Source organism: Lagopus muta, chromosome Z, assembly GCF_023343835.1.
Source record: "Lagopus muta isolate bLagMut1 chromosome Z, bLagMut1 primary, whole genome shotgun sequence".
NCBI lineage: Eukaryota > Metazoa > Chordata > Aves > Galliformes > Phasianidae > Lagopus > Lagopus muta.
Window position 1 is genome coordinate 11463097 of NC_064472.1, and position 14867 is coordinate 11477963.

The 14867-nt window shown below is 39.3% G+C and overlaps 1 protein-coding gene across 9 annotated transcripts in view; it reads left to right on the top strand.

Moving 5' to 3' along the window:
* RAI14 (retinoic acid induced 14) overlaps positions 1-14867 on the top strand; it is a 106479-nt gene that overhangs the window by 56391 nt on the left and 35221 nt on the right. For all 9 annotated transcript variants that reach the window (XM_048931978.1, XM_048931979.1, XM_048931980.1 and 6 more), the window contains one exon: positions 11430-11560. In XM_048931978.1, coding sequence (XP_048787935.1) covers positions 11430-11560 — 131 coding nt within the window. The remainder of the gene's footprint in view (positions 1-11429; positions 11561-14867) is intronic.

Here is a 14867-nt window from a genome sequence, read left to right on the forward strand (position 1 = left end):
ATTAATACTGAGCTGGGGTAGTTGTGACAGGCAGCATATGGCTTGATCACTGAACTGACAAGAGTTAAACTTCCCAATACCCTGGGGCAAATAGCTGAGTTTCCACAGGCTGCCTGAAGGATAGTTTGATAGCTGCAGCCCTGATGGGATGAAGGATGAGGTCATCTGTGCATGGCAGACAGAAAATCTGCATAAAGGGCATGTGATACATTATTCACTTCTGTAGAGAATGGGCTCTTTTGGCAGATGAGCTGTTTCTTCTTTATGGAAGAAATGGACCCAGAAGGTGTTGGTTTACTCTCAGCTAAACATGATCTAGAAGCGTGCTCAGGTTGCCAAGAAAGCCAATGGCATCCTGGCTTCTATCAGACATAGTGTTGCCAGCAGGAGGAGGGAGGTGATCATCCCTCTCTGAGGAGCACCTTGAGTATTGTGTTCAGTTTTGGGCCCCTCACTACAAGAAAGACATCGAGGCCCTGGAGTGTGTCCAGAGAAGGGAAGTGGAGCTGGTGAGGGTTCTTGAGCACAAGTCTTACGAGAAGAGTCTGAGGGAACTGGAATAGTTTAGTCTGGATAAAAAGTAGGTTCAGGGGAGACTTAGAGCTCTCTACAGCTACCTGAAAGGAGGTTTTGGTAGGGTGGAGGTTGGCCTCTTCTCCCGTGTAAGTAGCAACAGGACTAGAACAAATGGCTTCAAGTTGTGCCAGGGTAGGTTCGGGCTGGTTCAGTATTAGGAGAAATTTCTTCTCCAAAAGAGTTTTCAGGCACTACAGTGGACTGCCCAGGGAGGTGTTGAAGAGACACTTAGATGTCATGCGAAGGCTCATTGTTTATTGGGGAAATATTGGTGGTAGGTGGATGATCTTGGAGGTCTTTTCCAACCTTGGTAACTCTGTGATTCGTTCAGACTTGAGGGAAGAAGGTAGTGCAAGTGCTTGCTTATTCTTTCATCCTTTTACATAAGGTTCCTGCCATACATGGGAAGTTGATGTGCATACAGAGAATCGGATGTGGAAAACCATGTTTGATTGTCTATGCGTGTGTTACTGAGAATAAAAAACGTTGGAAGATGTGGTGCTGTGAAATCTTTCATGCTCTTCTTCTCTGTCTGCTGAAGTTAAATTTCATGCAAAACAAAGCTTTCCTTTGAAATGTTTGAGTCTTACTGGTAATGAGTTTTAGGTATATGCCTAAATGTCTCTTCAATTGTCTTGCTCACCGATGCAAGTTAACACAGATAAGCTTGGCCTGCTGCTTTAATATCGAATTTTTGAGACCCAACAAATTTTAGATCTACAGGTCAGTCCATGACACAAATATATGTCACTAGTTTGTTGAAAATCAGACAGATAGTGAAACATTTTTGCTTTCTTTTTCAGTTGTGATGTACTTTCAGAGACTGAGTTGAGCCCTTAAAAAACTCCAAACAAAATAATTTTTTGGCATAGGGATTAGTCTCTATGTATGCACTGTGTTTAGTTTGGCAATGTCATGTGTTTCAAACTATGAGGCTATAACCCAGCACGGTGGATAAGTCATTACAAGAGGGATCAATTCAAATGTAAATAAACTGTTTATCTACCCTGAACAGTTTTGAGATTTTTAGCACAGGTTTTGTTAGGAATTATGAAATTTTTTTGCTTCGTAGGAGCTTAGTAAGTATCAAAAAGAGTGTGAGTGTGCTTTGAAAAGCAGCCATCCAAGACGTTTTCTGATGCTTACAGATAATATTAAGATGGTGGAATTTTGTCAGGTAATCTACTCAAGTTTGGTTAGCAGAAAGACAGAACAAAGCAAAATGGAAACAGCCTTCATTATGAGCTGTTGCTATAAGGTAGACATTTGTAAGATTAAAAACAAGGTGCTCTAGTGACTTGTACCTTACAGCAGTAGTAATATTAATCAATGTGTGTGATTCCTGACTTGGAGCAATTCTGCTTGATGCTGGAGGCATTTATTTTTCTTGTCTTCAGACTTCATAATTAGCCTTTGTCTCTCTGTTCCATTACTCTATTTACAGAATAATGGGGAGGAAAAAAGAGCAATAGCCCTGAAATTAATGAAAGCCAACTTTATGCAGAAGTTGCAGAAATGCAGAAGTATGAGCAAAAACTGGGAAAGTTTGGAAGTAGGCAGGAGAAAACATGGAGTCATTTGTCAGCAAAGTGCCAGTCCTAGGAAGTGAGGTAATGTTGCAGTTGATTGTGTTTCAGCACAGGTGGATGTCCTTTTGCTTGTCTGAAAGCAAGAGTATCCATCAGGAACCTGTGGTCTCTGACTGAATTCACTAGTCAGCAAAAACTGGAAAATGTTTCTGAAGATCTGAGTAGATAGAGTGAGCTTAGATGCTTATCCCAGAAAATAACCGGTGCTCATTTTTGAGAATGGTCTGCTGAGGAAGTAGTATATGTACAGCATTGTATGTTTGAAGCTCACTGTCTGGAGTTGAGATGGTGATAAGAACATGGAGTTTAGAACTATGTCTTGGTCATTAGGCACACACTGATCCTCAGAATCCATTGTATCTAACACAGTATCACAGAATGGAAGATAGTCAGGTAATAGCTAAATAAACAAGCTTTGCTTGCAGATAGTTGGCAGTGTCCCTGTACCCTTCAGCCTGTTTATCACTGAAAAATACTTAACAGATAAAAAGTGAGATTAGATTGTCTAACCAATTTCAAATCTCACAGTTTCTTTATTCCAACTGAACACAAAGCAGTTGTATAACAGAAGCCCTGAGGACTTGAAGGGTTAAATGTCCTTTATATGAATTGCAGTTTGATCTTGAAACCAGGTAAAAATCTGTTAATTCAGTAGTTCTTCAGTCTTAAAACTTCATTAGAAAGCAGTTTTCTTCAGGCCTGTCGTGCTGTAGATCAGTTCTATTTATAATAATAGTAATAAATTATTATAAGTATGTAATGTATAGTGTATATTGTGTAAAGTGTATAATTAGTGTAAGAAAAACCTGAGGATTCTCTGTGGTCCTAGGCTAACAACTAAGGAGGTAGGGTTTTTTGTGTAGGTTTTCAGGGTTTTTTTTTAAGCCTATGTTCTGATTTATTGGGTGTTTTTTTTTGTTTGCTTGTTTGTTTTTTTTTTAAAGGGCTGACATGCTCAACAGTAAACAGGTAAACACAAGTCTATTATTTTCATTTTGGTTTAGTAACATTTGCATAATAATTTCAAGATAAGAACAGTTAGAATTGTTATCTGAATGCATTGTAGCTCAAATCCTTAAAACTGTGATTGAAGGCAGAACAACGGGAGATGATCACTTCAGAGAGGAGTTTTTACTGTTCTCTGCTGGTGAAGCACTCTAATATCACAGCATGTAGCCACCTTTTGCTGGGAGACTTTCAGGGCAGTCCTACTGGCTGATAAAAATGTCCTGCTGAGTGACTTGCTGTTCAGCTGTATTATTCTGGGGGTCAGCATGAAAAAAGTTTTCTTCAGTAATAATCACTTCTTTATTCACAGAAGCTACTCAGTGAATAGGTAATTATCAAAGTTTACTGACTCTACCATTAGTCCTTTGTTAACACTGGTGGTTCATTCACTTGACTGTTTCCTGCATCCCTATAATGGTTTTTCTCTCCTGTTCAAATGGAATTTGTGTTTTGACACAAATATGGTCCATAGTATCAAACAGACCTGTTCACTTTGCATACCATTATTTTAACTAGACAGTGTAGCAGAAGGAGCAGGAGAATAGAGTAACACTTCTTGTTTGTAGCAAGTTTCACGGAATCATAGAATCACCAAGGTAGGAAAGAAGTTCACAAACTACTTGCTACAGTGTTTCCACTTGTAAATAAATGCTTGTGTAAGCTCTGTGAACTGCAAATGTTTCTTTTGCTATATAGATATAATTGAATGTTACTAGCAATCAGTCATCTCAGGTAGGGAACATGATTAGCCAAAAGAAGCTGGAAAAGACTTTCTGATATAGCAACTATTAATATACAGATAATATCACGATGAGTTACCTTCAAGGCCTTTGTTACACTTTGCCTGTTCGATAACATAATTAGAGATCAAGACATTATTTGTGGTAAAGTTAATGAACACAGCGTCTTTTGGCACAGCACGCAGGGCACTGCTTTGGTGGGGCGTGGTGCAGCAAAGATTAGCTAGCTTGCAGTAGCTTTGGTGACTAATGAAGCACCTGGGCAGATTTTGAAAAGTATCTAGGAAATTGCTGGTTCCCCAGCAACTGACAGGGTTCTTGGATGTTGTAGCTTCTGGAGTCTACTAAGCTCTGAATGTCCTGGGAGCTGCTGCCATAGTTTTGGACAAGCTGTTGTTGATAAGTTCAGAAAATCTTGCCATTCTGCAAGGGAGATTTTCACTCACACCATGCGTGTTTGTTTCTGGCCAATTCAGTCTTGGGAATGGAGGACAGGGGCAAGTTTAGATAACTTAACCACTTACCACTGAGTCCTGGGTTGAATGTTTTCAGATAAGGCATTCTTTAGACAAAAGCCGTCGTCTGTTGTTTTAACTTTGAGAGATGTTTTGTACAGTGAATGCATTCCCTACAATAGCATTGTTCTTGGGACCTCTTGGGAAATCCAGCACATGCTGACTTTTGTGGATGACCTTGTGATGCAGTGTTCAGGGTCTTTGCCATGCAATTGTGACGCTGATTTTTAAGTATTCCTTTCCTTTTCAGACAGCAAGTTGCTGAGTTTGAAGTTACCAGGAATTTCAATTTGCTACTCAGCTTCCCTGCAGTTCTGATTTCAGTGGAGATAACATAACTCTGTCTCCAATAGGTTTGTAACAATGCAAGGTCACTTAAATCATCTCCTGTAGGCTGCATGCCAAAGATAAAGAAACACAGTTGTTGTCCAATTAATGTTTGCTCAGGTCGTTGCACATGGGAAACACTGTGTACAAGTGCTAAGTAGAACTGTCACCTCTTGTTATATGTTGTTGTTGCTTGCATGGCATTTACTGCTAATCTTAGGTAACTGAGAATTAATATTGTGATGTGATCATGATGGAAAATAAGAAAGTATCTTTCTTAAACATTTTTTAAATTCTTAAACTTCTCATCTGGAAGCAAAAATGTTCATTTTGTCTGAGAAACAAAAACAATGCTCAGAATAGTTAGTGCAATATTTAACTACAAAAAGTAAGTTCTAATATGAAGATTTATCTCTGGACTCAAAACAATTTGCCATGTAAACATATTGAATGTGATCACAGTGGCAAAAGATTCTTAACGCAATTCCAGCACCGTACAGTAACTGTTAGATTATATGACTGCAAGATACTTACAATTCCTGGGTTTGCAGAGGAAGTAACTTCTCTGTCTGTGGCTGATGGAGCTGCAGCCAGGACAGTTACTCCTATCCTGAAAATTGTCGATGAAGGTACTGTGTACGCTTTGCTTTTGGCTCTGGTACCATGTCCTTTTTAATGAGTAATCATAAAGCAGTCAGCCAGTCTCCCCCGCCTTCTTCCTCACTCCCCAAACCTCAGTCTGACAGTGCTGTATGAAGGAGTGGCTTTCCCTCCTGAACTTGGCTAGCTCTGTCCTGCAGACTTCTTTCTCAGGTTCCTAAATGTTTAAACATGGAAAATTTTGGCTTCTGTCAGTGTTACAGTTAGGGCTGTAGGAGGGGGGTGGATTATCTACTCCCTTATATAAATGCACTCTTGTTAGTAGGAAAAGATTGCCTATTTGTTGGCAAGACAGAAAATTTCCTTTCATCCAAAAGCATGCACTTTTTGAGCATTGATCGCTATTCATTTCTCTTCATATCCAATGAATCTAATCATGACCTAAATTTAACAGCACACTGATGTTTAAAAAAATAAAGTGGAAATGTGCAATGTAAGGTACTAATTCTGCTATATGAAGCTGAAATATGTCTCATTTGCATGTTTTTACAAACCACTGTTATTGCAGAATGTTAACTGGGAACTTTGTCTTGTTCTTGTTGAGGAAGGGATAAAGAAAGCTCACATGTATGATCTTTTCCATGGGGATTCTACGTGGAAGTATTTGCCTTTAATACTGAGCTGCTCGTTGTGTTTTTTTTAATCTGCATATGTCATGGTGTACCATGCTGTCCCGGTTGCTCAATTAACTAATTTGCCAATTTGCAACACTTTAAAAAACACAAACAAAACATCCTTTGGCTTTATTTCTAACAAATTGCATCTATTTAACTGCTTGAGTCTGACAGTTTTGTTGCTCTAGCACTATGCTCAAGAGATATTCAGAAGATGCTACTGCTGTTCTGTGTTAACATTTAGCTTGTGCCTATGTGCATTTGCTCACTTCAACATATTTATCAATGACCTGCATGGTGGAATCAAGTGCACCCTCATCAAACTTGCAGATAACACCAATTTGAATGTTACAGTTGACATAATAAAGAAACAGATGCCATGCAGAGGGACTGGGACAGGCTCAAAAGTGGATTTATGAGCACTGAATGAGGTTCAACAAGGCCGAGTGCAAGGTGTTGCACCTGGGTCAGGGCAATCCCAGATATGTGCACAGACTGGGAGAAGATCTCCTTGAGATCAGCCCTGCAGAGAAGGATTTGGGGGTTCTTTGAAACTGGACAGGAGCCAGTAGTGTGTGTTTGCAGCCTGGAAGGCCAATAGTGTCTTGGGTTGCATTAACAGCAGGGTGTCAGCAGGGATAGGGAGGTGGTTGTCTCCCTCTGCTCTGCCCTTGTGAGGCCCCAGCTGCAGTAATGAAGTACCCCAGGCCCCCAGCACAAGAAGGATATGGAGCTGCTGGACCAGGTCCAGAGGAGGTGATAAAGATGCTCAGAGGGCAGGAGCTCCTCTTCTATAAAGGAAGGTTCAGGGAGCTAAGCTTATTTAGCTTGGAGAAGACTCCAGGAAGACCTCATTGCAGCCTTCCAGTACTTACTAGGAGCTTATGGACAGGAGACAGTGATAGGACAAGAGGGAAGGGTTTTAAACTAAAAGAGGGGGATCTAGGTTAGATACTGGGAGGAAATTCTTTACTCAGAGAGTGGTGAAGCACTGGCATAGGTTCCCCAGGGAGGTTTTGGATGCTCCACCCCTGAAGGCCTTCAAGGCCAGCTTGAGTGGGACCCTGGGCAGCTTACACTGGTGGAAGGCAACTCTACCCATGACAGGGATTTGGAACTAGATAGTCTGTAATGTCCCTTCCAAACTAAGCCATTCTGTTATTCTATGAATGCATGACTAGGCATCTCTGTTGTAACAGGAAACATTAATTTATACTACATTGAAGAAGTAAGTGACGTAACTGAAGCTTCTGAAGGGCTATTTGGTGGATGATGCTATGCTGCCTGACTGGAATGTAGTTTTGTAGTGGGTGTAGATAAAGCAAGGAATCAACAATGAACCTTGTGATAGAGGAGGCAGCATGTGTGGCACGGGCAGCTGAAGAAAATTGCCTTTGAGAAATGTTTGGGCTTCCTAGATAAGTGGTGTAGGATGGCTTGTGGGACTGCAGTGGCAAAAGCTTATCGCAGAAGGCTTAAGAACTTAAGGACTCCAGTTACATCACCTACAGACTACCTCTGTCCTTCGATACTCTTGGCTATGGAGAGCATCTCTCATGTCCATGCTGTCCAAGACAAACAAATGATGCTGCTGCGTGATAAGTGATAGCTCGAGGTGCCTTTTTCAGATGTTTACTGAGCAGTAGCAGCAGCAGCTAGGAGTTTCCATGTTTTGCACTGCCTGCACAAAGCTGAATGGTGCAGTTGACATGAGCAGGGATGCTATCCAGAAGGTCCTGAGCATGCTTGAGATTTGGGCCTGTGCCAACCTCATGAAGTTCATCAAGGCCATGTCCAAGGTCCTGTGCCTGGCTTGGGGCAGTTGAAAGCACAGATACAGGTTGGGAAGAGAGCAGCTCTGAGAAGAAGGATTTGGGGTTGTTGGTTGATGAAACACTCAATGTAAGCTTGCAGTGTGTGCTTGCAGCCCAGAAGGCCAACCATATCCTGGATTGCATCATGAGAAGTGTAACCAGCAGGTTGAGGAAGGTGATTCTGCCCCTCCGCTCTCATGAGACCCCAACAGGAGTCCTGTGCCCAGTTCTGGGGGCTGCAACACGAGAAGGACATGGAGCTGTTGGAGCAGGTCCAGAAGAGGGCCACAAAGATGATCAGAGGGCTGGAGCACCACCACTATGAGGACAGGCTGAAAGAGTTGGGGCATTTCAGCCTAGAGAAGAGTCTGGGCAGATGTTGTAATGGCCTTCCAGTACCTAAAGGGGTCTACAGGAGAGCTGGGGCAGGACTTTTTATCGGGGCATGTAGCGACAGGAGGGGAGGAAATGGCTTTAAACTGGAAGAGGGTAGATTTAGACTAGATATTAGGGAGAAATTCTTTATTGTTTTTGATTACATGAGTTGCTATGAAACTCTCACTGACTTAAATTTCTCCGAGTTGCTTCCAGCTATGGGTGCAGTGTTTTTCTGAGAGTATATTGTTACTTCCAGATATTTTTTGTCTCAAATGGAATGGATAATAGAGCTAAAATTTCCTACAGGAGTCGGTATTTTTCAGAGTCTGTTGTATGCCATTTATTTATTAGTTGTCCCTTTAACTTCTGGAATGCATTGTGCAAGGCTGCTGTGGAATGTAGTAGAGAAATGATGATCGGCTAGTGCAGGCAGTGGAGAATGGTGATCCTGAAAAAGTTATATTAGAAAAATACTTAAGCAACAGTTGATACCTGCATAGTTTCTTTTTTCTTTTTTTTTTCTCCTATTTGGACAGTTGTCTCCCCATTCTATTTTGCAAATGAAAAAAAAGGTCTCTAAATAGATTTGTGTAACTTGCATTGTAGTTAAATGTGTATAATTCTCAGATAGCTTGAAAAGAACTGGGTATTTCATCTTTTAGGAGTCTTACAGAGAATACAGCTATTTTAATTTTTTAAATGAGCCTGTTACACACCGACAAAGGGAAACTGTGTTCTTTTGTCTTTCAGTAGCAAAACAAAAGAGCTGATATGATAGGATTAAAGATGTTATAGCATTACTGAGGATATCTGAGAACATATAATTGAAAAAAGTACAGTTGGGTTAAGTATTTGACCAATCTGTAAGACTGGTTATTTCTTCAGCAAATCTCAGACATAGTGTTTAGAAGAAGAGGTACTAATTAGGTATAGAATTAGCACCTTGAAAACAAAGGTCCAAAATTACATATTTTCCTGTTTTAGTCTCTAGTCTCCCTGGCTTTCCTCTAAATAGGTAAAAGAATTATCAGCATTGCAAAAAAATATAAGGAAATGGACATTGGTGGCTGTTCTTTGGTGCTGAGATGGAGCTGGCAGACCTGAGCTTTTCAGGGTCTTCATGAGAAACTGCTTTGCCTAACATCTTGTGTGTCTGACTGTTTAATTCACAGATACAAGGGATTCTGACCTAAGTTAGGGTTATCAGTTACCTGCTGTCTCCTCCTTTCTGAAGACTAAGGGGAAAAAAAGGTGTGGGATTTAGGTGATACTAATGCTTTGCAGTCATCAGGGAATTCACTAAACATCTTGTATTTAAATATCTTATCTGACTGCATAATAAAAAACCCACAGAAACAGGAGTAAGTACCAAAACAGAAGGCACAACATGTTGTCAAACTGTTAATTTTAAAACACTTTATTTACCAAGAAGATATTTTTTCCTTTACATCTGTTTTTGATAGTAGGCTCTCTTTAAAAGGATAAAAATTCCTAACTGAAGAATATGCAGTGTTTCATTTTAGGTGGAGCCTGCTGCTTGAAAGGGTATTCATTGCCATGGAGTCTAAGTATTGCTAGGGGAAACATCATTTTTTGCAGACAAAACTATTGCTCTGCAATCTACAGATATCTCTTCCAGTGGTGTAAGAACAAAGCATATAACCTGCTTGATGCAGTTACCCACCAGTCATAACAGCATCATAAGCCTGCAGTTGTTCTTAGTCTTTTGCATGCCACTTGCTTTGACAGGGCAACCATTCATATTCCTGGTTCCAGGTGTTGCTCTGTCATCTCCTGTCTACTTTCTTGCCTGGACTGTACTCTCACATTAATGTTGTATTGCTGTTTTTTTTTAGTTTGTTTTCTGTTAAAAAATAAATAAATCTATATCTTCATTTGTTTCACTTTTAAATATATAGCAACACTTTTCTTCCCTTCTACTTTTGAGAGAGTGCAGAGCCTGCAGAGCTGATTTGTACCAGTGTGCAGCTCATACATTTTTTCTCACAAGTCCAGACGGCAGAGTATTGAACATTTTGTTCAGCTAGCGGCAAAAAAAAAATATCTCTACAAAGTGTCAGAACAAAGTGCTCTTTAAGCTGAATATTTCTCAAGGAGCATATTAATATGATTTCAGTCTTTGCCAAAGTTGTTTGTGCAAAAGTCCAGTACTGACGAACAGATAGTTATGCTGGAGATGAGCTAACTGATGTCAGAGAAGACTGTAATCTGTTGAAGGTACTTCACTGAGTGTAGCAGGATGCAGTGCTAAGCCAACAGCAGCTTTTAATTGCATATGCATCAGATGTTCTTCCTGAAGGCTGTGCCTTGTTGTTAGCCCACTGTAGAAAGAGTAGCTGAAACTTTTCCTGAGCTTTATTATTTTGCTGTGCTTACATGGGATATAAAAGGTTACTTTGTATTCTTAGTAACTTCCTGGATTCTGGTTACAGATCTGGTAGAAGAAAAACACCGTGTCCTGAGAGCCTGGAATCATAGGGGGCATCATCAATCACATTAGGAAGTAGTGTCTTTTCACTGATACAGGCAATCAGAATCTCCAAAGGGATATTAGTGAACTCTCTTTGGAAAGGTTTAAATGTAAGGTGCTTGTCTTTTGCTTTCAGTAGTACTATGGATGTACTGTCTGTTGCAGCTTGATCCCTTTGTCTTAAAGGCAGGCATGGGGGTTAAAAGCTCAGTAGAATTAGTTACAGCCAACAAAGGTAAGTCTCTTGACCTGTTATGCTTCATGAAGTGAGACAATAGGAAAGACCTGAAATATGTAAAGTTTTGTCTGGCCTATGTTTGTAGGGTGGGATGTGAATCAGCTGAGATAGCTCATTGGTTATCCATCTGATGTGTGTGATGAAGATCTCAGGGGGTAAGTACAGCTCCAAAATAGAAAGCAAGACTAGACAAACTATAGAGAACTCCTTCAAATAGAGTAGGAGCAACATCTGCACTACTCTTCTACAGTGTTTCCGTGTCAGAGGTCATCTTTGGTGGTGACTTAGGTCCTGGCTTGAGCATTTGACTACTTAGGAGTTTATGCTACACAGGTTGCAACTTTATTTAATGCAGCTTTATCTGCATGTTCTTTAAGCTTTTGACTGAGTTTCATTGGTACTGAATATGTGCAAGATCATTCCAGGAAGCCTGTGCAGAGTGCTATTACTAATAATGTTTCTTTCTCCTTTTACTGCAGACTAATGAGTGGAATAAGAATGATGATCGGCTACTGCAGGCAGTGGAGAATGGTGATCCTGAAAAAGTGGCTTCGTTGCTGGGTAAAAAGGGAGCCAGTGCCACCAAACAAGATAGTGAGGGGAAAACTGCGTAAGTCTAACTTGAATTTGTGATTTAAACATGATAGTGGGGAAAAGTAGCCTTGGATTGTGCATGCCACTTCTAAGAATGAAAAACCAGAAACCATCCTGAAAACAAAGGTGCCATTTCTTAATGAGAAACCTATTGAACTAAATTGAAGCTCATCTGCTGGACAGATTGATCCTATTTTGGTACAGAGGATTTTGAGACTTGGGAATTTCATGACACTATACAGATTGAACGCTCCAAAAGGCATTAATCGTTGGGTCTATTTTTTTCCTGTGAGCATTATCTTAATGACATAGAAGTGAACATAATTTTTCTGTCTAATGGTTTAGTTTGAATTGAAGTTTTTGTGATGGGCTTTTAAAATCTTGCAGATACTAATGACTTGTGCAACTGTTCCTTGTATTGATTGAAATTTGGCAATGAAAGTTTTGTGTGAACAGTCTCAGTATATTTTTCATTGAGACTCAGTGTATTATTTTCTTCTATTCTTCCTCTTGTTCTCTGATGAACAGTCTTAACTGTGGGAGATAAAAAATTCCAGTAAGAAAGTTACAACATGGCATTGTTATCTTTAAGCTTTCTTAAGGGACTGGGAGATTATTAAATAAGTGTAAAATAGGCTTCCCATGAGAAAACCAAAGCCTTCAAAAATTCTGCATAGATGGAGAAAAAGGAAAGCAATTTCTAGTCTTAGGATAGACAGAATGAGGTAGTTTATAACAAATAATAAGTTCTAATGGATTACCTTTGCATTATTTATTGAGTCATATTCTGTTTCTTGCTTGATCTGTTTTGAGTTTTCTACATCTGTGTTATTTCTGTTCTGCATCTGAGGAAACTAAATGATGGCAGCAACTCATAATGATCTGCAGCTTCTTACCGCAAAAGTCCACATTCTCTTAATTACTTTAAGTGGCCTTTCTCCACACACAGTATGATTTTAATTCTGAAAGTTGCATGTGTGCATTTTTCTTTTGAAAAAGACATAATCAGAGCATGACTTCTTTCAAGTCTTCTGAAATAAAGACATATTTACCATTTTGTCTTTTTTCTAGTCAGGGAAACCTTGGCGCTGAAGTCCTAAGCTGTACTGTGTCCAATGTAACACCAACATTTTGCGAATTTCATATAGAATTTGATACTGATTTTTCTTCTAGGAAGCCAAGCAAGACTGAAATTATCAATAAATATACACAAGCCTTTTGACTCTTAATACTGAGATTGTAACTGTAGGGATTTGGTGCAATGGCTTTCATGTTTACAGAAACACACTTCAAAATTTACTTTTCTTTGTAGCTGCAAATCAAGAAGTCAACTATTTATTTCTATTAATTATGCAGCTATTAATTATGCAGATACATATACTGTTAATTTTAATATTTTGATATATAATTAGATTTAATTTTAGTTTAGAAATATGAATTAAGGCTGTAAAAATTCTACTAATTTAGTATCAGCTGAGCTGATTATCAGTTACTTTTAAAGTATTTCTATGTAATGGTTTAAAAAAAAAACAACTTGAGAGAATGCAAAAAATACCACTGTTGTGATACAGAAATACAGCTTGTCAGCTCTCATTCTGTTTCCAGTGCTTTGAGAAAATCAGCAGACCTGCTGGAATTACTTCTTCTTCAGTTTTGAAAGATAGCGACAGACAGGTATAGAAGCCATGACGCTGATATGGAGAGACACAGCTACCAAACAACACTGTGATCCAGAACTGTTCTCTAGTATGGCTTATTACTAACAGGCAGTTTCTTGTTTCAGTTTTCCCAATTTCAGAGTCTTTAATTTTTAGTGTGTCTGTATACATGTGTGCTCTAAAACCAAAATATGGTTGCCTAAGCAATGTTTCTAAATACAGAACGAAGCACAGCTGCAATTTCTATCCAAATAGGCTTGTGACTCCTGTGTTTGCAGTATGATGCCATGCCTTATATCTGCACAGTGAATCCTGGTGCCTAGCACAGCTGTTTTGTTCTGCCTTTGGATCTCTGGTTAGAGACAAACAGAGCTACAGCCCAGCACTGAGTCTGGCAGTGTCCCACAGATGCATGGTACTAATTTGTCAGCTACCTCTTCTGGAGCATGGGAGACTCATGCTGGGAAAGAGCAATTGGGAGAAATCTTTCTGGGACAACTCAATACAATCATGCTCAGATGACACTAATTAGTTTAGAAAGTGGTCTGCTATGCAATTTGGGAAGGAAGCTTTGCTAATCAGTGGTCTATTGATTGATCGATCCCCCGTGAGTATATATTCATGCATTTGTTTATTTAATTAGGCTGAAGGTGACTAACTGGAAGACTGTGATGGATCCAATTATGTAACAACTTGCATAATGCGATTACAGCTTTGGAATGTGCTTGAAAGCACAAAAGGAAAATCAATTAGTTTAGCTTTTTGTTATCTGTTCACTTAAGGCGCAAAGTGTTTTTAGTGTTTTCTTTCTTGTTCTCTTTCTTAACAACTCTTCAAACAAAATTCTTGATATTGCTCAGATCTTTATTTGAAGCATAGTTTTTAATGTTTATTTTAAACAAAAGATGGAGAAGACTAATTTTTTCAGGCTTAAGAGTACATTTCTAAGGTGGTAAGTTTTTTTTGTAATCCCGTGGTTTCTCAATATGCTTGAACTAAGAGGAACAGAGACAACCCACAGTTTTCTGCATCTGTTCTGTTGAATACTGTGTGTGTCATTCTACTGAGTCTTGTTCCAGCATTCTTCAGCTCTGGCTCATGTTTGGACAAAACCATCTACATTTTGCCTCTATCTTCTTTTGCTTCAGTTCTACAAATTCTTTTCTCTATGGATTACCCATATGCAGTACAATACAGAATTTTTAATTAATGTGGTCAAGGGGAGTAGGTATATTGTTTGGAGATTGTATTAACAGATTTTCATCTGGAATTTTAACTCCTCAGTAGTTCCTCTTATAAAAAAAAAAAAAAAAAAAAAAAAAGTCAAACTAGTGAAAGAAGGGAAAGAAGGTTTTTAAGTCTTGCCTGACATCCCTACCATCACCACCATTCAGCCTCTGACTCAGACCTTCCTATAAACAATAAATTAATTTTAAGGCTATGGAGCAAATACACCTTTGGTGTAAGTTGTCAGAGCTCTGTTATCGCTCCCACTTATTCTGCACAGACTATTGCCAAGTACATTTGTAATAGAACCTGTCTGGAAATCTGACTCTGCTATTGTAGTCCTATTCTTCAAGATGGTGATTTTTTTTCTTGTCCAACTTCCTTAAACAGCAAAACAGTGCTTTCCAACTTGGAATTTGATCATTTAACTCCCACTTG